The sequence below is a fragment of the Elgaria multicarinata genome, chromosome 2 (assembly GCF_023053635.1).
Source record: "Elgaria multicarinata webbii isolate HBS135686 ecotype San Diego chromosome 2, rElgMul1.1.pri, whole genome shotgun sequence".
Taxonomy (NCBI): Eukaryota; Metazoa; Chordata; class Lepidosauria; order Squamata; family Anguidae; genus Elgaria; species Elgaria multicarinata.
The window spans coordinates 21,010,628-21,035,490 of record NC_086172.1 but is presented as its reverse complement, the minus strand read 5'-3'; the positions used below and the strand labels follow the sequence as shown (position 1 = coordinate 21,035,490).

Sequence of the window (24,863 nt, the reverse complement as noted above, 5' to 3'; positions counted from 1 at the left end):
GATTTTTCATATGCTGCTTCATTACAATTTCAGTCCTGTCTGATCACCTGGCTGTATCTGCGGCAGTTTGAGCACTACAATATTATTATTATTTATTTATTTATTTATTTATTTATTTATATAGCACCATCAATGCACATGGTGCTGTACAGAGTAAAACAGTAAATAGCAAGACCGTGCCGCATAGGCTTTCATTCTAATAAATAACTATCATGTCAATAACTATCATGTTACTGTAATGTTAAGGCAATTACTATTGCTATACTTATGAAGTTGTGTCATTACATAACATATATAGACTGTAAACAACTTAATGAAACAGCAATGTAAATTTGTTAAGTAAAGAAAGACAAGAAATGTCAATACATATTGTAATAAAAAAATTTGCTTTTCCAGTTAAGAGAGCACATTTTATTTTTTTAATGCAGTATATCATTATCTTTAACTTTGTGCTATGACTTCAAATGTATCAATGTTCCGATGGGTTGCCCTCAGTTGCTCCTGAAGTTTTTCTTCCCCCCATATGTCAAGCAAATCGAGAATTTCTGGGTGACGCCATGAGGTGCCTCGGCCCTTACTGCCACTTGCCATTCTCAGATCTAAGGATTATGAAGAATAAAAAGAGTTATAATATTATTAATTAAGAAAGATAAATCTTGCTTAAACTTGTTAACTCCTTGATTTGGTTTTAATGTTAGGTCAATGATCACTTAGCAGAATTGCTAACAGAATGTAGGTTTTTAATATGTCACCAAACATAAAGCAACTTTTAAAAGTATTGCACTTGGAATAACTCTCCTCATAAAACCATTACCTGAAATATGAAGAACTATACAAAAGTAGGTAAAGTTCCTGAACTGAAATATCAGTTCTAAGAGATATATGTAAACTTCAGCAGCAAAAAAGGAACACTGTTATTTTACGAAAAAGGCATGCAAAAGCTTGCAACAATCTATGTAGGGGCGGGGTGGGTTTGTGTGTGGAGGGGAGAAACTTAATATTAATTACATTTCAACATCTAGACATTTAAACAGCATCATTTTCTTCTAAAGAAACTAGTAACATTACAAATGAGAAAGCCAAAAGAGTGAACAACTGAGGATAATGTATACCTGCACCCTCCCCCCTCCCTCGCTGGAAAAATGCGAAGAGGAAAAATGGAGGCTGCTTCTCACGCCGGATTTGGGGCTTGCCTATACTAGGCTCTGTAAAGGGGGAAAAGGTGGAATATAAATAAATTAAAAAAGAATTACAACTGGGAATGGCGACTGAGGGTAATGGATACCTGCCGCCTCCCCCTCCCTCGCGCGAAAGGTGAAGAGGAAAAATGGTGGCTTTTCGCGCCAGAATTGACCCTTGCCCATAGAGTTCAATCTCCGCTGCAATCTGTATGGAGAATATTAAACGTATATGCACTTATGCGCATAACTCAGAACAATTTTAAAAAAAAATTACAACGGGGAATGGCGAAAGAGGGAAGGCTTAGGAGAATGGATACCTGCCCCCTCCCTCCTCCCTCTCAAAAGGTGAAGAGGAAAAATGGCTGCTTTTCGTGCCAGAATTGACCCTTGCCCATAGAGTTCAATCTCCGCTGCAATCTGTATGGAGAATATTAAACGTATATGCACTTATGCGCATAACTCAGAACAATTTAAAAAAAATTACAACGGGGAATGGCGAAAGAGGGAAGGCTTAGGAGAATGGATACCTGCCCCCTCCCTCGCGCGAAAGGTGAAGAGGAAAAATGGAGGCTGCTTTTCGCGCCGGATTTGGGGCTTTGCCTATACTAACCAGCGCTCTGTAAAGAGCCTTTTAAACGAATATGCATTGATGCGCATAAATCAGAACAACAACAACAAAAAATCGAAATGAGAAAGCCAAAAGCGGAAATGACTGAGGTAAATGGAACCGACCTCACCTGTCCTCGCACGCGGAAAAGTTGATGATTAAAGATTAAAGATGGATGGTGTTGTTCGGACAGGAAATGTTATCGGAAGAAGAGAGGAAGTCAAAAGGCAACAAAGTAAGTCTGGCGGGCGGAGCGGAGCGGGACGGGGCAGGGAGGAAAGAGCGACTAATTGATTCACACCTTGGAAGAAGGGACGCCTTAAACTGACCTAAGACGGACTAAATAACAGCGCCCAAAAGCCGGGAAAAGGCGCTTTGAAAGTACGCTTGTGTGTACCGATGAGCTTCGGGGCGCACTCCAGACACAAGCAAGCGATTTCGGAACGACGTGTGGATCCGCCCTTACATGGCTTGGGACCACAATACCTGTTGGAATGCCTCTCCCGACGTGAATATACCCGGTCACTACATTCAACATCTAAGGTCCTCCTCCGGTGCCTACTTCGAGAGAAGCTCGGAGTGTGGCAACGAGGGACAGGCCCTTTTCGGTGGTGGCCCCCAGACTATGGAATGATCTCCCTGACGAGGCTCGCCTGGCACCAACGCTGCTATCTTTCCGGCGCCAGGTTAAGACTTTCCTCTTTGCCCAGGCATATGGCGGCACATCTTAATCACCCACATGTTTAGTTTTTTAACGGTTTTTAATGCTTTATGTGTGTATGTTCTGTGTTTTAGAATTTTAAATTTTGTATACTCGTTTTTATCTTAATTTTAGAATTTCTGTAAACCGCCCAGAGAGCCCTGGCTATGGGGGCAGTATATAAGTGTAATAAATAAATAAAATAATAAATAAGTCAGGCGACTTCAAAATTCCAAGAAGACATTAAAGATCCTACTCCATTGCTTTTTGCATGCCCATGTCAAAATTATTGGCATCGCTGTGGTGCTTGGATTTAATTGTGCATATTTAGTTTTTCTTTTCTTTTTTTAATTTAATAAAATAAATTTTAGCTGTATAAAATTGAGAAGGGGAAGCATGTGTGGTCAGGGAGTCACAGAAGGTTAGCAGTGCAACAAGAAGGGGGAATTTATTGTAAGGAATTAGTTCTGCTAGGAACTGGTTGGGGTTAAATAAAGATAGGCAATGGGAGAGTGACTGCAGGGTTAGGCTCTAGGCTTTCAGGGTTCTGATAAGGGTTGATTGGACAGCTGCAAGAATCCCTATATGAGAGCTTCCTGTGGCCTCTAAACCTTGCCACAGCAACACAGTTCTTGTGGTGCTCGGCTCTGTGTGCCTTACTTGCTCACGCCTTGATCCTGACTGTGCTGGTTCCTGACCTGCATCCAGGACTATTCTTCTGCTACTGCCTCTTCCACACCCTGTTCGCGGGAGACCTTTGCCTGTTCCTGGATTTCTGCTTAAAGCCTCTGGTCCTGCTTCTGCTGCCATAACTGGACGCATGCCTGCCTTGCCTGCATCCTTTGGTCTCTGCTCCGACCCCGCCCGGGTTTGCTGCTGACTCACGTCTGCTCTTGGAGTGTGCTGCATCTTCTGGTAATCTTACTTTGTGACTATTTGAATGTGGCCTTTGCCTTGGGCCCAGCCATGCCCTGTTTGCGTTATTAAAACAGGACTATTCTAGACTACTCTTCTTGTGTTGGACTCTTGTTACACCTCAGCTCTCCCGGGTCCCGGCCGCCTAGCTTTGGCTTCCTGCCGCCCACATCTCGGATTGTTACACTTCTGTGGGATGGTAGTGGTGGAATGCAACAAGGACACTCCCTTTATTAACTGGCTTACATGGGATGCCCATTCCCTAGTACAGCGGTTCTCAACCTGTGGGTCGCGACCCCTTTGGGGGTTGAATGACCCTTTCACAGGGGTCGCTGAAGACCATCGGAAAACACATATTTCCGATGGTCTTAGGAACCGAGACGCCGCTCCTCTATCCGTCTCCAGGAGGGTCCGCCTGTAATAGCAAAATTACAGTTATGAAGTAGCCACGAGAATAATTTTATGGTTGGGGGGGTCACCACAACATGAGGAACTGTATTAAAGGGTCGCGGCATTAGGAAGGTTGAGAACCACTGCCCTAGTACAAAAGGCCGATTTTCTGGCAAACTATCTTCTGTTTTAGAAACGTGGCTCCAGCAGGAGGATCCTGCCATCTATGCCGTTTTCTCTGCCCTAGGGTATGGCTGTTCTCATACCCCCTAGGGAGGGGTGGTCAAGGAGGATGGGTTGGGATCGTTGTGGCCAAGGCCTTGGGTTCTCCGAGAGCATCACCATGGATTGATGGTGGCCCCCTCCACATCTGAGCTTCAGGTAGGGTGTCTTGAGAAATGCAGCCTGCTTGTAGCGTGTGTGCATCCTCCTCGTGGGGGAAGTTAAGTGGAGTTCCTTAAGGAATTCACAGCCTGGCTTCCCTCCTTCCCTCTGGGCAGTGCTGTCTTATTGCAGGCGACTTTAACATCTACTTGGGCTCCAATGCCATTGATTTGGGTCATTCAGACCACTTTTTAGTCCGTTGCTCCTACGATCTTGTTCCCCCACCTCTGTTTCCCAAATGAAGGGTCATTTGTAGGGACATTTTTTATCTCACAAACAGTGCTTCTTAAGAAAGTGCATTATTATTATTATTATTATTATTATTATTATTCATATCAACAGTGGGGCTTTTCTATGGTGGTCTCACAACTCTGGATGCCGTCAGCGGTCTGTCAGCCCCATCATTGCAGACTTTTAGAAAGACACTTAAAACTTAATGGTCCTGTTCGGACGATACTCTGAGTCATGATGGTTAAGTGTTTTGAACTAACCAATGATGGCTTAATGAGTTCTTAAACAACATTTTTCATTTAACTGTGCTCACTAAGCACTTGTTGAAAAGAGTTATTAACCCTAACCATGGCTTAGCATGGTGTCTGAACAGTCTCATTATTTTATTCTGGCCTTCCTTGATTATGTTTTATCAGACTAGGTTGTACCCTCAATTGTGTGTTGTAAGTTTTTCTTTTCATTGTCTTTTAGGAAGTTTGCTGCTGTGTCTTTTTTTAAACTGTTTTAATTATCATATCTGTTTCTGTTATGTGAGTTTTATTGTTGTTTGCCACTTTAGGCGGGCACTTGCCCTGAAATTACTATCTGGCCTGGTCTACTACTGCAACAGAGTAAAATGGGAATAACTTGATGGAATTCTGACATACTCCAACTGCTATCATGTTGCCAGATTACATGTCTTTACCCTTAAAAATGACAGTGTACTTTAAAAAATTAATTTTAAAACCTCAATTTTGAAAAAAAATCCCTAAAAAATCAGAGGAATGAACCGATATGCTTCAACCTTGGCATGCCTAAAGCCCTGCTTAGGACCTATCAAGGTGCTAAGTTTAATCTCTTTGTCTTTAAAAATGACAGCGTATTTTGAAAAGCTTTATTTTAAAACCTCAAATTTTTAAAAATTCCTAAAAATCAGGGAATGAACTGATATGCTTCAAACATGGCAGAGATGAAGCCCTACTGATGCCCTATCATGGTGCCAATTTTCATTTCTCTATGTGCTTGGGAAAGGGTCTGAATCAGTCCGAATCCATTTAGACCAATCTGATTCGCTTCAGAGTGTTTTGAACCTCCCCTGATTCACTTCAGATCTGTTTTAGGGAGGTCCGAATCACCCCGATTTGCTTCAGATTTGGGATTCGGATCCGAAGGGGTGCACAGCCCTAGTTTCTGGTGCTAATATTCTGCTGCAGAATCAGATTGCTTCTGGGTGTTCCAAAATAGCCAAAAGCGCAGTGAGTGAAGACAACCTGTCCTGTCAAAGCTTGCAACAGTGCTATTGTGTAATCTGTTCTTTGGGAGCACATTGCAGTGTATAGTTTAGAGTTTTTAAAGAGATGGGAGTGTTTTCTGTGTGGGCAATTGGCAACTATGGTCATATTATTGTGCTCCTTTGTCTATCCTCCTTCCCTGCCTCTCTTCTTTGTGGAGTTGCATATAATATTATAATACATGAACAGGGCGAGACAGCTAGGCAGAATCTACATTACTGCTTTAAAACATTTTATAACAGTAGTGCCAGCTGTTGGGGCTCAGGACACACACTATATATATGTAGTTTTCAAACCATTTTCAAAGTGTCATATCCTGCTTGGTATAGATCTGGCCCTAGTTAAACTGCAATCCTATATGCACTCACCTGGGAGGAAGTCCCATTGAACTTAATGGGCCTTACTGCTACACATGTATAACACTGCACTGTAAAAGGCTGTCTTCTTTCATTGCTTGCATATTCGTAACATTTTCGTGCTCTCCTATCTGTACTTCACTTGTCTCATCTTGAATTACCTGCGGTTTGCAGAGTCAGTATAATTGTTGGCAAACTAAATTGGAGGCAGGCAGCTGTTCCCTTTGCTGTTGGCTGAATTCTATGCATGCGGAGGCTTGCTTAATTTCTTCCTCAGATGAGACCTAATGGCAGCTGCGCACTTTTCATGTCTGCTGTTTTACCTCTGATGTCAGAAGTCACTCTTCTACATTTTCATTCATCGGATAGAGAACTATCTCCTTGGAGATTTAATAACTTTTAGGGTGTTTTCACAGGTGATGACAAGATTGGCTTTTATTTTGTAATGGTGACTGTTGAACGTGACTAATGTGGATAGAGAAAGACAGCAAAAGTGTATGTTATCCATTCCTACATGTATTTAGACTCAAGTATTTATTATTTGTATTATTTAAATTTTTACAGGCCACCTTTCTGGACCCGGCCCACTCAAGACACCAGGAGGGCCTTAGCTAAGAGAGCCATCTAGGAAGAGTGCAATTCCTTCCCTTAGCACAGAGCTTTCCAAATTTTTCATGTTGGTGACACACTTTTTAGACATGCATCATTTCGTGACACAGTAATTCAGTTCTATCAAAAAACGGGACCCATGGAATTTCTCAAATTTGGGTGCAGCATAGAATGCACCCAAATTTGGGTGCAGCTGCATCACCGGAAGTGACATGGAATCAGCTGTTTCGACCCGATTATGCATACTGCGCATGCGCAGTACTTGTATGATCCCTCGACCGTGGTGTGCATACACGGATACGACGGAAGGGGAATGTACTAGTGCACAATACTAATCGGCACATTTGCTGTGTAAAAATGCATGCAAGTTGGTATTGCTTATTTCCCATAGACTCAGAGGTTTCTCGTTACACTCGCATGACACACCTACACACTGCAGCTGACACACTAACGTGTCGTGACACACAGTTTGGAAAGCTCTGACTTAGCACTACCTGCCACTTCGTCAGACCAGCCTCACACACAGCCAACGCTTATCAGGACTGAGATTCAATCCATTGACCCTCATCCAGGCTGCTCCTGGTCCACACACATCACAGCAATAATACTTCACATTTTTCCCCAGTGCTTTTATTTTAATTCCTGTGTTTTGATCATCTGCTTTTTAGAACATCTTTCTTTCTTTTACTGAATATAAGGTCTCTGCTGTTCAAGATGTATTTTTCTCTCTCTCCTTTTATTTATCTAACAATGACTGAAACTGGGTTCTCTGCTTCTAATATGGTTATACCTGCTATATTGTTGTTCTGGTTCTTTATTTTTCCCCTCAGGCTTCTCTTTTGTGTGGTGGAGAAGGGGCAGAGTGGGTTTTTTTCTTTCATCACATTGCCATTTTAGTCCTATTATAATCCTTTTGAATTCTATGCTGTACAATTGTTGTCTCCTGCAAGCATTTCATTAGCATTTATTATCCTTCTCGTTCTTATTTACTTTTCTGATTTTGAGGTTTAGCATTCAACTTCCTTGGCATTTTCTTCTTCTTCTTTATTAATTGTTGGCTTTAATTTATGTATTTATACACCTGATCTTAACACCCTTCATCAGTGAACTCTTTTGGTTTTCCACCTTTTTCTTCTGTTCTTCCTGACTCAGTTGATTCGTTTTATTCTCCTCTTGAGCTTTCTAATATTCCATGTCTTTTCTGACCTTTATTTAATTTCATTTACTTTTTTCTTCAATATTTCTAAATTATTTCATGATTTTCAATCCTTGTAACCTTCTCTGTCCATTTTATTCCTCTTTTACCTGAAGTTTCTTTGATATCTACTGTTCATTACCCAGCTCCTTAATTAAATTCTGCTTTATTACTGTGTTTTTCTTGTTACGTTGTCATTTTGTTCCTGTATTTCTTTTCTGCTTGGCCTTGGCTTATTCCACAATGATGCCTCCTTAACTCCTACTGGCATGTGTGGTATAAATCTAGTCTGGTCTCTGATTTTCTTCATTACGTTTAGGCTTTCATCTTTTCCCTCTAATCTCTTCTTTTTTATTATTTATTTCTCCTCACTGTCCTTTGTCTTGTATTATTAACTCTTTGCTTGATCTTCATCCTTCTTTCTGTCCTTTCTTCCAAAGGTGCACAACATTTCTTTGATAAAGCTGCCTTTGCTTGTTTATTCCTTCTGATCAGTCTTCCTTGTTATCATTGTCAGTCAATGTTTCTCACCATATTCAACGTTATTTCATCATACGCTTTATTTATTTATTTATTGCATTTGTATACTGCGCCATAGCCGAAGCTCTCTGGCAGTTCACATAAAATAAAGACACTTAAAAACAATATACAAAGATTAAAAACCACAAAAACAAGCAAAATATGCATACATTAAAAACCACTATAACAACTTTAAAAACGATGAGCCAAAAAAACAGACCCACGGTCATTACATATTGCTAAATGCCTGGGGAGAAGAGAAAAGTCTTGACCTGGTGCCGAAAAGATGACAATGTTGGCGCCAGGCAGGCCTCATCAGGGAGATTGTTCCACAGTTGGGGGGCCACCACAGAGAAGGCCCTCTCTCTAGTCACCACCCTCCGAGCTTCTCAGAGTAGGCACCCGGAGGAGGACCTTAGATGTTGAATGTAGTGTTCGGGTAGATTCATGTTGGGAAAGGTGTTCCGTCAGGTATTGTAGTCCTAAGCCGTGTAAGGCTTTGTAGGTTAAAACCAGCACCTTGAATTGGGCTCGGAAACATACAGGCAGCCAATGCAAGTGGGCCAGAATGGGTCTTATATGCTCGAACCTTCTAGTCCCAGTTATCAATCTTGTGACCTTCCGTTTTTGACCTCTTTATAGTCAATTACTTGGCGTTTCCCTCGTTTATTTATTTTTAAGGTAGATTGCTCCTGTAAAGGAAGCACGCCCCAGCAAAGCTGGCTTTTCCACTGGATTTTGCACAGATCCCAAGAACACACGCACATAGCTCCAGAACTGGAGGGTTAGGCCCAAATTTATTGAGGATATAAGGGTAGGAAATACAAGATTAGCATTAAATGGATAAAACATGCAGATACAGAATAAGAACCCAGTCTAAGCAAACTAAAAGAAACTATGTTGCAGCTATACTTCACCCAGCCATGTGGTCATCCAGCTCAGAACAAAAGCCCCTTGCAAAATGTACTCTTTATAGATAGTTTCCCCTACTCCTTCCCCCCTCCCTTGCGAGGATCGTTCACACCTTCCCAGAGATGTTAATTTTCGCTCAAGGCCGATTGGCCTGGCCCCAAGCGGTTCCAGGATGTGCCAGAACGCCCACATGCAGCTGGCGCTTATCTGCTCTGCTCCTAAAATCATAACAATAAAAGTATTTTAACATTTCTAAAAAGCTATTCTTTGGATGATTTAACCTCATCCTTACAGCTCCTTCCCTCTGGCTCAATTTATACATGCAATAGAATGTATTGCATGTACTTTCTGGACAGTGCCGACTTAAGGCTGCAGGTTGCACATGTTTAAACGCACCCCTACACAAAACAAAGACCTACCTTCCTTGCATGTAGAAAACTAGAGAGGAAGTTTAGCTTCGTCTTTTACTTTATGCAAGAAAATATAAATTGGGCATAACGATCTCTACTGCATGCCATCTGCATCCCATAAGCTTATAAGGAGGTGATGAGGTAGTGCAGACTTCAAAGCTATTTTTGAAGCTTCTGACTTAGGGTTCTTCTAGACAAGGGCTTTATCCTCCAATCACTCTTCCTCAAGACATGGAATGTTATGGCAGTCAAAATTTTGTCGTCTTCCACTTGTAACTTTCCTGAATTTTCCCACTGATCTTCTATCTTTTTTTCTTACCAGAGAAATCTGATTAGGAACAAAAGACAGGATAGCTGTACCATGCCTTTTGATACAGCATTACCAGCAGCCCTGCTGCTGGAAGCACCCTTAACTCATTCTTTTTAAACCTTCATGAAAAACAAGGGATAAATTGCATTTTAATACTCACATGCTGTAGCTTTCCCACTTATCAAGGGATGCAAGCACTGAGCTCTCTTCTTCTTGGTAATAAATAAATTTAATTTGGAGAGCTCCCATGTGCATTTTGGAGTGCCCAGGGATCACACCCTTTTTTATTTATTTAAATCTATTAAATACCTCATAAAATAAATTTCTCTAAACAGGTTATCAATAATGATAAAAATATAAATAAAATCAACAATCTAAATCCAATAGATGAGCCAACATGGCATAAAACACAGTATCATTTATTTATTTATTTATTTATTACATTTTTATACCTCCCAATAGCTGAAGCTCTCTGGGTGGTTCACAAAAATTTAAACCATGAAGAGCATAAAAACAACCAACAAATTTAAAACACACATACAAAATACAATATAAAAAGCACAACCAGAATAAAACCACACAACAAAAATCAATATAGGTTAAAATATGAGATTAAAACAACAAAGTTTAAATTTCAGTTACATTAGGTATTAAAATACTGAGAAAATAAATATCCCATTGTCGGTGTAAAGGAGACTGGACCCAGCCAAGCTGGCCTTCCACTGGATTTTGCACAGATCCCCAGAACAAAAACGCACACAGCTCACAGTTTGGAGGTTTAAGCCCAATTTATTTAGGAAAGGGGCAAGCAAACAGGATTAGCAACTAAAACTATAGATACATGCAGATATAGATTGAACCCAGACCCAAGCAAACTAAAAACTGAGTTACAATATTATACGTCACCCAGCCATGGAGTCAGCCAGCTCAGAACAAAACCCCCTTTCAAAGTATACCCTTTATAGATACTTTTTCCACTCCTTTCCCCCTCCCTTCGGCTCTCCCCACGATGATCTTTTCACACCTCTCCAGAGATGTTAATTTCTCTCAAGGTCTGCCGGCCTGGCCCCAAGTGGTTCCAGGAAGTACCAGAACGCCCCCATACATCTGGCCGGTTATCTACTCCGCTCCTAAAAACCATAACAATAGGACACTTTAACATATTTTAAGAACAGCTATTCCATGTATGAATTTACCCCTTCCTTACAGTCGGGACTAGGGTAATAAATAGATAATACACTTGGATGATAATGTTTTAACACATGAATTTAGTTCTGAGCATATTCACAGATCTTGCTCTATGTATCTTTTCCCTATGGCCAGCACCTTTCTTTCTGTTTAATTATTAGTATAATTCAACAGCTGAGGGGAAATGGACATCTAGGTAGAATTATTGAGCTTATTTCCGTCTCTTACTGTTTACCTAATCTAACAAGGTTGATCAATTCTATTCATCTTGCACAGGCACCAAATATTCCATGTGCTATCAACCTGCTATACTTAGTTCAAGGAGTATTTGTGCAAATAAAGGGTGTGGAGACCTGGCGGAGGAGGAGAAGAAAACACAGTACCTATATTTTTTAAAGGAAGATCTGAGAAGGTTTTTTTCCGGCCTTACACTTCCATAGTTCTGGTGTGAGATTGGAGAGTAACCAATGCCAGCCACCCATCCTGATGGTCTCTTCATTTTGATTGTTAGTGGACTGGTAAAAGAACCAACTGCATGAACTAGTAACTGCTACAGGAGCAAGTCAGGAATCATAGCTAAGCCACCCACCAAGATAGGGTGACCATCTGAAAAGGAGGACAGGGCTCCTGTATCTTTAACAGTTGTATTGAAAAAGGAATTTCGGCAGGTGTCATTTGTATATATGGAGAACCTGGTGAAATTCCCTCTTCATCACAACAGTTAAAGCTGCAGGAGCAATACTAGAGTGACCAGATTTAAAAGAGGGCAGGACACCTGCAACTTTAACTGGTGTGATGAAGAGGGAATTTCACCAGGTTCTCCATATATGCAAATGACACCTGCCGAAATTCCCTTTTCAATACAACTGTTAAAGATACAGGAGCCCTGTCCTCCTTTTCAGATGGTCACCCTATCTAAGAAGTATTAGGGAAGAGCTCGTTCCGCCCTGGTGTCTGTTCACACATCCTCATGGAGGCCCACAATGATAGGTTTCGTCTTAAAGCAAAAGCTACCATTTCTCCTGGATCCTGCAGAGTGCCTGCTTCTGTTTGATATCGCTCCCAGCCAACGTGTGCATATTAAAACAGGGAAAAGAAATAAGACCAGCCACACTGGCTTGGCGAGTAGCTCCTTCCTTATTTCTTTTATGACATTTCTTCTGCAGGCGATGCAAGTAGGCAAGTTGTGTAGGTGGTAGGGAGTTCCTGACTGGGGAAAAGGTGTGCTTCCTTTGCTTCAGCAGAAGCATCTTCTTGCAATGCTGCCTATTTTATCACACAGTGACTAAAGAAAGCTGGTGTGTGTGTGTGTGTGTGTGTGTGTGTCTGTGTCTGTGGGAAGAGACTATTATAATTAACACAACCTGATACTGTTCCTGTTCCTTCGTCATCAGAGGAATAACCTGTTGCATTTGCTAGGAGCTATTGCTGTGAGAAAGACAACGATGTGTGCAGCACAGAGACAGGTTGATGAGCTAAGAGCCTGAAAACTATGCTGTGCAGAGAAAGTTCATCTACGAACGACTACCGTTCTTGGAGGGTCACAGCATAGGTTTTGGGCAACCTAAAGCTGGGAAGAGAGAAAGACTAGTTGGTTTGTTTCTCCTGAGCTCTTCTAAGGATGGCTTCCCTCTTTCAGCACCTGCGGGTGCTGCTGTGGAAAAATTGGCTGAGCATCAAAAGGCAACCCGTAAGTACCAAAAAATACATTAAAATGAGAGAAAACCCTGTGTCCCTTGAGGCACAAAATGAAAAAAAAAATTCTAAGAAAGGGGTAGTGAAAACTGAAAGTTTTTTTTTAAATAAACCCTCAAAAAACTATTTGCCAGTGGAAGAAACTAACTAGCAATGTGGTGATATTCCATACTTGATTATGGCAAGGTTGAAAGATGTATTTGTCTCAAACCAGCCGTTCAGCCTGCTATAATGGCTGTTGTTTTACTTAATTGTAATATTCCACAGTAGATCACACTCAGAGCTGATAAAATGATTGTTCCTATGGCTAAAACTCTGGTCTATGCAGGCAGCTGAGTGAGGTGGCCAAAAGCTGAGGCAGTATAATAGATTGTAACACTTTAGAATACAGCTGGAGAATCTCATTTTTAATGCTCCCAGATGTTAATCAACAACACCAACAACTGGTTAATACAAAACCAACATAGCAGTAAGTTCTGGTCTAAAATCTTTTGCCTGCTAGTGTGCTAATTTTCTACTTCAAGGGAGTTACTTTTCGTTTGCTTGTTTTAATGCGGAAGAGCTTAAAAACGGCACCCCTTGCTTGTAGTCTACACCATTATACCCTGTCAGAATTCTTTCTACCACCTTATCCCAACCGCATTCTTCTGTATGTGTGTGTGGTTATGTACTGTGGTCTTAATGCATGAGCCAAATGTGTTTTAGAGTCAGAACAGTAGCAGGGCTTACAGCATCCGTTAAGGACAGATGCTGGAGGTAAATTACAAAAGTTTTTTAAAAAAACAAACCATAATGAGAAATCCGAAAAGATCCGCCCCTCTTTCATTCTGTTAAAAATCATAACATCTAAAATTTCTGCTGTATCTGACGGACCTATTTAATACTGTACTCTTTTAATATGGTACCTATAATCTACTTTCTGGATAAGTGTACATGTACTGCCCTGAATTGATTTATATGCAGGGGTGGGCAACTTGTGTCCCTCCAGATATTTTGACCTACAATTCTCATCTGCCTGACCCAACATAGCCAATGGTGAAGGATGATAGGAGAGCCATAATGTCTAAACATCTGGAAAGCCATAATTTATAGCTAAATTAGTTGATATGCACATTCTTCTTGGTAACGTTGTTAATGTGCATGGAAACTTAGTACTTTGAGGGACCCAAAGTAGTGTAGCAACAAGGGGAGGAAGATGGGGTGTGTGTGTGGGGGGGCATGCCAGTTGTAGGCAGTGCCAAACAGGGCTGGGCAGAGAGGGGGGCACCAGTGGGGCCAGTTGGCATGGGCCTATGATTTTGAGGGGGGCTACTCCGAGTCCCCCTGGTAGAGGCAAAGGGGGGGGACCCCTTGGTAACGATTTGTTACGAAGAAGCTCTCCTGTGAGTGTCATTGCCAGCAACAGTGGCTCTAATGAAAAGAGCTTCAGTGTCCCAAAACGAATCAAGTCATACTTTCGGTCCGCAATGGTGCAAGAACGGACCAAAAGTGCGTTTGAACGGTTTAGCAGTTTTGAACATTAACATTGACAAGGCAAAGTTGCTTGGTTTTCTGTTGTTCAGGATGAATTTGCCCTCTACTCTGTTGCAGGGGAGGTTTCAGAAAATCACTTTTCATGATCACTTGAGCCCATGTGGAAGCAATGAAATTGAATCGGTTGTCCACGTTTTACTCTGTTGTTTTTATACAAAGATTAGAGAGAAATTATTACTTGACACCAGTTTAGAAATTAATGCACTTCTTCAGTGCTTCAGGGCCACAGAGGACAGAGACACAATCGAGGCTTTTGCAAAATTCTTTTTGAACGCTATGAGAATAAGGACTCTCCAGAATTGTTTCTGCGGCATACTTTTCAAATCTGTATGTAATTCTGCCCTACTCTCTTGTATGTGTGAAGTCTGGTTGGTGACCGTAATAAAGTTGATGATGATGAATTTGCCCAAAGAAAAGCATGTAAAGCATTTCTGAATGTGAAGAAGTGATGTCTTATATACATCTTGAATAAAAATTATTTCTTTATCATATTTATATACCGCCCCACAGCCGAAGCTCTCTGGGTGGTTTACAACAGTTAAAAATAGTAAACATTAAAAAGTATACAAAATTTAAAACCCATCAAAAACATAAAAACAACAGTATAAAAACAACAGTATCCATTTAAAAACAACAATTCTGGGGTCCATTAAAACAAACTTAATGTTGTTAAATGCTGTTAAAAGCCTGGGAGAAGAGGAAAGTCTTGACCTGGCACCGAAAAGATAACAATGTTGGAGCCAGGTGAGCCTCATTGGGGAGATCATTCCATAATTGGGAGGCCACCACCGAAAAGGCCCTCTCCCTTGTTGCCATCCTCCGAGCTTCCCTCGGAGTAGGTACTCGGAGGAGGACCTTAGATGTTGAGCGCAGTGTATGGGTAGGTTCATGTCGGGAGAGGCGTTCCATCAGGTATTGTGGTCCCAAGCCATGTAGGGCTTTATAGGTTAAAACCAGCACCTTGAATTGGGCTCGGAAACGTATCGGCAACCAGTGCAAGCGGGCCAGAATTGGTGTTATATGCTCAAACCTCCCTGTTCCAGCTATCAATCTGGCCGCCGCATTTTGCACAAGCTGCAGCTTTCGGACCGTCTTCAAAGGCTGCTCCATGTAGAGGGCATTGCAGTAACCTAATTTGGAAGTTACCAAATTAGTTACCAAAAGTGCTTGCCATTACCTTTTTTATAAATCGTTCTAGTTCGTATGTAATTAGAACTTATTAAAAAATGCTTAATGAGTAGTTTGAAATGGGGCCTACGTTTCCCATCTGGCCTGGGCCTACTACCAGCTTTGCCCGGCCCTGGTGCCAAAGCGGTGAGGGCCACAGCCTCTCTTTCTCTCACACACTACAGCCCACACATGGCCTTGTACCTAGTGGGTAGATTTATTAAATAGTTTGAGAATGTCAGATGTTCTCTGCAAGCTTATCTCTGTACGAAGTTCCCATGGGAGTAGCTTGTTCACTCCCTGCCTCGGCCTTGAAGCTGCTGGTTCTCTGGGAACTTCAGAGTGTTTTGGAAAAGGTGGGGGACGCTCTTTGAAGTGGGTTGTAACATCCCGCCCTCTTGGCATGTAGGCATGATTTACAGGTCAGAGGACCTGTCTGTCAAGTGGCTTTGAATGCTGGTGCAAAGCGGAAAAAGCTTTGCTAGGTTTCATCTCTCAACGCAACGCCTGACCTCCCCACTGCTTTGGATTCCATCTCCACTTGGGACTTCGAAAGCACTCTGCACATGGACACTTTGCTATTTGGACTTTGGATATCTAAGAACTATGCCATGAAAAGTAGTGAGGCTTTTCATAGACTTGCATATGCAGTGGATTCTGTGTTTGTGGCCAGACTCAAGTGGCAAGGAGTTCCCAGTCCTTAGCAGAAGGATGGGACTCCCAGGCCTGAGGCTTAACCTTTCCTGAAGTCATGGTAATGGGGTCAGCTCAGTAGCGGTAGGCTGAGACTGACAAGTGCATGACGGATCTCTCTGCCCGGCTCTGGTGGCTCAGAGCAACCTTTCCTGGGGGTATAAGACGACCCCCAACTTTTGAGAAGATCTTCCTGGGTTAAAAAGTCATCTTATACTGGGCGTATAAGACGACCCCCAACTTTTGAGAAATTTTCCTGGGTTAAAAAGTAGTCTTATACGCCAGAAAATACAGTACTTCTTATTGCAGTCATTCAGACCTGTTCGAGTTAAAGTACACAGACAAATACATAAATATACACAGGGTACAATGCCTTCAATTTAGCGAATACATTCAATCAGTTGAGCTCTTGTTTGCATGGCAATTAGAAAGAAATTGATATGTTGGGACTTAATCCAAAAGACAATTGATTATCAATCGTTCATCTGGATGCCTAGGAAGTTGGTCAGAAGAGGATAAATTATATGATATCTCAAATCAGAGTAAAACTTGCAATATAAGAGTACATGCTTTACATGGACACAATTTGCTTTGAAGTAGGACGAAACACCAATTGAGCTAATTTTATGTAAAATTATACGGGACCATTTACTAGAGTGTTGAGTTTGTTAGCATAAGATATACAAGCCTTTAGTAAAACGACGTGCAACCAGAAACATGACAAAAAATTTAAGGCGTGTTACTGGAATGCATGGTTAATACAAAAAGGGCTGGTTTTGAAAAATTATTCACAAATTATTTTTGTTGCAGATGTAATGAAAACTAACCTGTTGAACAGGTCTCTTTCTGTGCTATTGACATATGCTTTTAACGTTTTAACAAATAACATTAAAATGTTACACGCACGCACTGGTAACTTCGAGGCTTGATTTCTGTAATGCGCTCTACATGGGGCTACCTCTGTGCCTAGTCCGGAAACTTCAATTAGTCCAAAATATCGCAGCCAGGCTGGTCGCCGGTACATCTAGGGGGGACCACATTACACCAGTTTTAAAATCTCTTCACTGGCTGCCAATTAGTTTCCGGGCGAAGTACAAAGTCTTGGTTATTACCTTTAAAGCCCTACATGGTTTGGGTCCAGGCTACCTGCGGGATCGCCTTCTTCCGTACAATCCGCCCCGCACACTCAGGTCCTCTGGGAAGCATCCACTTCAGCTAACAAAAACTAGATTAACAACTGTTACCCAGAGGACCTTCTCTTCTGCTGCTCCCAGACTGTGGAATGGCCTGCCGGAGGAGACTCGTCAACTTGACAGTCTTTTAGAATTTAAAAAAGCAATAAAGACTGATCTATTCTGGCAGGCCTATCCAGTGAAATTTTAGAATGTTTTCAGGATGTTTTAATCATGTATGGTATGTTATAATTCATTTTAATGTGTATTTTATATCATGTTTTTATACTGTTTGTTTTACACTTTGAATTGTTTTAGTTTTTGTGAACCGTCCAGGGAGCTTCGGCTATTGAGCGGTATAAAAATGCAAATAATAATAATAATAATAATAATAATAATAATAATAATAAATGGAAACAAAACAAATATTAGTTTGCCCTCTCTTCTCTTTCACAGCTTTGGTCATTCACATTAATTGCATGGCCTGTATTTTTATTCATCCTTTTGGCCACCATACGAACCAGATTTCCTCCAGAACCTGAGCCAAACTGTAAGTCATGTTTGATTCCCACTATAAAGGTGAATGTACAGTATGTGTGTGTGTGTGTGTGTGTGGCTTTTGTGTTCTTTAATCCTACAAGTGATTTCTTCACATTCACCTATTTCTTTCTGGCTTTATTTATAACATGAAAGTCATTGTCACCAAAGTGTGCATGCCAGTGTTAGGGTTCTCTTTCTATTGCCCCCAGAGTTTTGCCCTGCTTCAGTATTGTTTAAGAGTACCACATACAGATATGGGCTGGATGAAGAAATTTGTTAGTCGGCCATGATCAATGGTCCTGGAGCAAATATTAGCAGCCTACATCCTTGCACAACCCCACTTTCCCCCCCTTTTTTGCACCCATGTCTCATTCAGTGGGTCAATTTGTTTTGAAGGACGGGGAGTGGGTGATAGCTTTACCAATAAGTAGTGCAAATCCATGTCCATTTGGAAGCACTTTGTTTTAATTCTTTTCTTTGTTTTACCTCACACACTCAATTCATCTTTACCATTGAATGACTGCCAACACTTGAACAAATTCATGGCCTTGGGGTCACATTCTATAAGTGTCACTTCATAGACTTGTAGATTTTACTCCACAAATATGGATGTTGGGATTTTAAACCATGGCCTCCAAAATATATCACATTCCTGTAAGGGCACAGAAGAGCACAGCCTTTTTAGCCACTCCTGACTTACGACAGCCATGCATAATACATGTGGATACAGGTCTAGAGTCATTACAGCTGTCACCTGTCTGTTTTTTATTCAGATACTGAAGGAATTGAAGGTCAGTGTTTGGTAGGGCGACCATATGAAAAGGAGGACAGGGCTCCTGTATCTTTAACAGTTGCATAGAAAAGGGAATTTCATCAGGTGTCGTTTGTATATATGGAGAACCTGATGAAATTTCCTCTTCATCACCACAGTTAAAGCTGCAGGAGCTATACTAGAGTTACCAGATTTAAAAGAGGGCAGGGCACCTGCAGCTTTAACTATTGTGATGAAGAGGAAATTTCACCAGGTGTTCCATATATACAAACAACACCTGCTGAAATTTCCTTTTCTATGCAACTGTTAAAGATACAGGGGCCCTGTCCTCCTTTTCATATGGTCACCCTATCTAAACACAAAAGACTTACAAATAGACATACATTAGGGAACAGACTTGTGGGGTGTAACGCCACAGTAGGTGCCAGGCAAACCTCTCTAAGAATCTCATTCTACAACTGAGGAGCAACCGCTGAAGATGATCTTTGGGTCCGGGCAGGTACATACCAGCAGTTGGGAGACGAAGCAAAGCGGAAGAAAACTGGGAGTGGGGAGAAGGAAGGAAAATGGGGTGCACAATTCTACACAGGAGCACAAATCATACCAATATCCTATGAATCCCACCTTTCTATCCCCTGGTCTATTCAAACAGGGTGCATTCTCTAACATAGCACAAGTGGCACCTTCTTCAATAGAAGTGTTAATACTTTCCCTGATGGAAATATCTGTTTACATTACATTTTTCTGCAGATTTCAACATTTGCCTAATTATATTCTTCCCATAACTCACTTACCCTTTTTGGCTTTGCTTGTAAGCAGTGCCCTTATCTTTAGTCCAGTTCTACAGCAAGCAGGGGATGACAATTTGAAAACGGTTTGAAAACTGCATATATGGAGCTCTGTGTCCTGAAGCTAGGGTTGCCATATTCTGAATCCACAAAACCGGAACAATTTTTTGGGGGGTGGGGGCTAGGGGCTAGGTTTTTTAAAAAACAACAACAACACCTGAGCAATATGTAAAGGTCTAGGAAAAGAAAGAAAGCTGTCTAAGCTTTAGTTATCTAACACTGCAATCCTATGTGTGTCTACTCAGAAACAAATCCTATTAAGTTAAATAGGACTTATTCCCACGTAAGTATGCATAGGATTGCAGCCTAATGTCCTTAGGGAAAGGAAAGGAACCTCTCGTGCATGCACTGAGTCATTACTGACTCTTGGAGGGATGCCAGCTTTTGCTGACGTTTTCTTGGCAGGCCTTATAGCAGGGTGGTTTGCCGTTGCCTTCCCCGGCCGTTATTACCTTTCCCCCAGCTAGCTGGCTACTCATTTTACTGACCTCAGGAGGATGGAAGGCTGAGTCGACCCGAGCTGGCTGCCTGAAACCAGCTTCCGCTGGGATCGAACTCAGGCCGTGGGGAGAGTTTCAGCTGCAGTAACTGCTGCTTTACTGCTCTGCGCCACACGAGGCTCTTAATGTCCTTAAGCACCTGGAAATAAATAATAGGCAAAGAACAGTTTAAGCAAACAAACAGGAAAAAATGACATGACACTAAATTACATTTCTCCACCAGTTATCAAAAGCTAGAGGAGACTTCAATATGGAGACTTACACTCCACTGAGCAGGCTCAGGGCAACATTTCGGTGGTTGGAATTCCTCCAGCTGGCTGGAACAGGAATCCGGGATTCTTGACTGACTGGCCGGGACATTTTGGAAATGCTTGGAAACCGGGACATTCCCAATTTTCCGGGACGTATGGCAACCCTACCTGAAGCCCCAACAGTTGTCATTACTGCCATAAACCGTTTTAAAGCAGGCGTGTAGCTCCTGCCCAGCACTAGCAAAAGTAACCTTTCAGCATCGTCAATTGTCGCATAATTGGACAGAGTCAGGCTGAGTTTCCCCTTGTTCCTTTATTCTTGTCCTTGCTAGGAAGAATTCGAACGAGGATCATTACAGGAAGAAGCAAAATAAGGCAGGGGTGGGCAATGTGCGGCCCTTCCGGTATTTTGGCCTACAACTCCCATCAGCCCTAGACAGCATAGCCAAATGGTAAGAGATTATGGTAACTGTAGGCCAAATCATCTGGAGAGCCACGAGTTGCCCACCCCTGAAATAAAAGTGCAGAGATGGCAGTTTACTGGAGCCAAGGATAGATTGACCTGTAACTGACAATTTATATATTTTATTTATTTACAAAATTTATATACTGCTCCCCATTAAAATTTTTGGAGCGGTGTACAGAATAAAACACTTTAAAATAGATTTTAAAAGAAGCAAAATGTACGGTGAACCACAGCTGGTCATTAAAGAAAGGCTTCGTGGAATAATGATGTTTTCAGGAGGCGCTGAAAGGAATACAAAGTTGGCACCTGCCTGACCTCCAGAGGCAGGGAGTTCCATAGGAGGGGGGGCCCACCACACTGAAGGCTCTTTCCCTGGTGGACTCCAGATACCAGGAGCAGGCCCTCAGATGACCTCAGTGACCGGGCAGGTTGGTAAGGGCGAAGGCGCTCTCTCAGGTATCCTTGTCCCAAGTTGTTTAGGGCTTTGTACACAAGTACAAGAACCTTAAACCTGGCCCGGTAGCGAATAGGCAGCCAGTGCAGTTCCCTCAGCAGAGGAGTTACATGCCGGAAAGGGGCAGCTCCAGACAACAGCCGAGCTGCAGCATTCTGCACTAGCTCCAGCTTCCGGAGCAGTTTCAAGGGCAGCCCCACATAGAGCGCGTTGCAGTAATCCAATCTTGAGGTTACCAATGCCTGTACCACCGTGGTCAAGCTATCCCTGTCCAGGAGAGGCCGTAGTTAGCGAACCAACCGAAGGTGGTAAAAGATACTGACCTGCTGGGAGAGATTTGTCAATTTAACAGTCTTCCAGATTTTAAGAAAGCTATAAAGACTGATCTCTTCCAGAAGGCCTACCCAGTTGAATTTTAAGATGCCTTATAATAATGTGCTGCTTTTAATGATGAATTAGTTTTGAATGTTTTAATTATATGTATTTTATGGCATTTACATTTGTGTTGTACCCCACCTCGATCCGGAGGGAGAGGCGAGTAACAAATGTATTTTTAAAATTATTATTATTATTCTCTGAGCCACCACGGCCACTTGAGCCTCCAGCGACAGAGATGGATGTAAGAGTACCCCCAAACTATGAACCTGATCTTTCAGAGGGAGTGCAACCCCATCCAGAAGAGGCAATAAGCCTATTTCCCGGACTCGGGAACCACTCACCCTCAGGGCCTCTGTCTTGCCAGAATTCAGTTTTAGTTTATTGGTCCTCATCCAGCCCATTACTGAGTCTAGGCACTGGTCCAGGACCTGCACAGCCTCACCTGATTCAGCTGTCACAGGGAAATAGAGCTGCATGTCATCAGCATATTGGTGGCATTTAGCTCTAAATTCCCTACTGACTGCTCCCAATGGCTTCATATAGATGTTATATGAAGCCATCCACCAGCTCGGTCAGGGAGGATGCTGGCCAGCAGGGTGGGCGGTACACCAGCAGCATCCCCAATCTGTCTCTCTGGCCCAACACCAGGTGCAACCCCTCGAGGCCTGCTCCAAGGTGGAATGGTTTCCTGGTGATAGAGATGGAAGATCTATGAATCACGGCGACTCCCCCACCCCGTCCCTCCAATCTGTGTTGGCGCTGCACTGAGTACCCAGGTGGGCAGAGCTGAGTCAGATCAACCCCACCCAACTCACCCACCCAAGTCTCAGTAATGCACGCCAGGTCAGCCTTCTCATCCAGGATGAAATAATGAATAAGAACGGTCTTATTGCAGACTGACCTGGCATTAAAGAGCAACACTGCAAGGAAGGAGCTCAATGGCTGAAATATTTGCTGTTCTCACCCTAATAAGTGGTTGCCCAGAATCTCCAGCAAAATTGAGTTTCAATGAAAGAATGGAAGTAGGAAAGTCTTCTAGCTGCTCACTGGAACCCATTGGGTCTTTTCTGTGCTTGCTCATTCCACTGTACTTTTAGTTACCACGACAACTTTTCCCCAAACATACTAGGTAAAGCTCAATTTGGTGTGGTGCTTTTGTTAATGAGAACTCCATGCAGATTTTATATTATTTAGGAAGTGTAGAAATGCCAGCCGCACCCTCTCTGACCTCTTTTTAGATGAGACCTGCCTGTGTCTGTGAAATAAAAAATGCCTAAAGGCTAATTTGGATTCATTTTATTCCAGGACGGGATGGTGGAACCTGTTTGTTGGAATATTTGTTAATGGTTTCTTCATCGACTTCTTTTTCCAAATTATGTCCACATAGAGCAAACTATTTCAGAAACTCATGTAGGAACGATAGAAGCAGGGCTTGTAGTAGCATGAAACTTGTTGAACAAGATACCGCTCCTATTCGTCGGTACTTTGGGGTGTATGTCTACACTCTATATATAGCGTAGTCTTTCATTGAAACAACTTCAGTGACTAAAAGAGTTATGCAAAACTTTCAAAGTACAGAGAAGTTCCTTAGGATGGCTGGCAAATTTTCAGGGCCAAATTCCTGAAAATAGTGTTTTCTTTACTTTAATGTAGCCAAGGGAAGGGAGTATTTTTCATTGGTTCATGGCTTGATCCTTTTCCACTGGCAAAAACAAACCAGCAAATGAATGGTTTTCTTCTCTGCAGGAGAGAAGATACATACAATTGGTATCTTTTCCTCTGTGGGTGTAAAAGCAGCAGGGATGGGGTTGATTGGGGAAAACAGCCCGTGGAGAAGGGTTTAAAGCTCCGCTCCCCACCCAACCAAATTTAGGCCCTTTCTACACCTAAGGTTTATTGCAGGAAAATGGAGGGGTCGTCCCTGCCTGCTCCCGGGATCCCCTGTGTGTCATTTGCATGCACAGGGATGATCCCGGGATGATCCCTAGATCCCTAGAAAAAAGGCAGGTGTAGAAACGGCCTTAGATTCCTCCTGCAGCTGCATTAAAGGTTTTTGGCAGAATTTGTTTTCTAAAGGACTTAGAGGCTGGAGACATAGGATGTGTCGCACGTGTCATATTTAATTTAGCACCAAGCTACAGAGGAGATTGGGTACTCACCAATGAGTACCTATCATAGAATCATAGAATAGCAGAGTTGGAAGGGGCCTACAAGGCCATCGAGTCCAACCCCCTGCTCAATGCCGGAATCCACCCTAAAGCATCCCTGACAGATGGTTGTCCATAGAATCATAGAATAGTAGAGTTGGAAGGGGCCTATAAGGCCATCGAGTCCAACCCCTTCTCGATGCAAGAATCCACCCTAAAGCATCCCTGACAGACGGTTGTCCATAGAATCATAGAATAGTAGAGTTGGAAGGGGCCTACAAGGCCATCGAGTCGAACCCCCTCTCAATCTTGAATGCCTCTAGTGTGGGAGAGCCCACAACCTCCCCAGGGATAGGCTGCATTCATTCAATGTTTCCAGTCCCTTTTCCATGGGTTCAGTGGGGCTTACTAACACACAAGTGGGGTATAGGTTTGCAGCCTAAAATACTTTCCGAATATGTTCTCCTATTTGTTTTTTTTAAAAAAACCAAATTTAAATACATTTCCTGATTGTGGAAACTGACGGCTGTTTATAGACAAAGTTATTTATTACTTGTCATGCAGCATTTGTCTATGCATGTTTACTGAGCAGTACTTCCCATGTGGTCAACAGGCTTACTTCCAGGTAATTGTACATAGCAGTAGTTTCTAAAAATGTGGAATCTTTGGGGGCAAACCCAACTATGAATCGGTGATATTAGGCAAAACAAGTCTTGGAACCCACATTGATCCCAGAGAACAGACGTAGACCATTTTCCCCGTTTGGATTAAACGGCGTTTTACCAGGTGGAAGTAAGCTTCTGTACGAAGAGCCATATAGTTCAGATCAAAAACCTACTTAGTCTAGCTAGGGTGCCAAAAACACAGGCAATGCATTATCAAAAAAATAAATTTTAAAAAAATCACACCACCATTTTACATAATATTTGCATATGTCAATTTATATGTATAGATGCAAATTTAGAAATAATAATTATATTGTAAATAGAAATGCCATGTATCTCCATATAGTGGAAAAGGCTGAGTAAGTGACCTGTGTGTCTGCTGAGTTTGCTAACCGTTGATGGGA

At 42.2% G+C, this 24,863-nt stretch overlaps 1 protein-coding gene across 1 annotated transcript in view; it reads left to right on the top strand.

Moving 5' to 3' along the window:
• Positions 1 to 12,690: 12,690 nt before the first annotated feature.
• ABCA12 (ATP binding cassette subfamily A member 12) overlaps positions 12,691 to 24,863 on the top strand; it is a 160,971-nt gene continuing 148,798 nt past the window's right edge. Inside the window, exons 1-2 of the mRNA XM_063116106.1 lie at positions 12,691 to 12,868; positions 17,895 to 17,988. Of these exons, the coding sequence (XP_062972176.1) occupies positions 12,800 to 12,868; positions 17,895 to 17,988 (163 nt within the window). The 5' untranslated portion in view covers positions 12,691 to 12,799. The remainder of the gene's footprint in view (positions 12,869 to 17,894; positions 17,989 to 24,863) is intronic.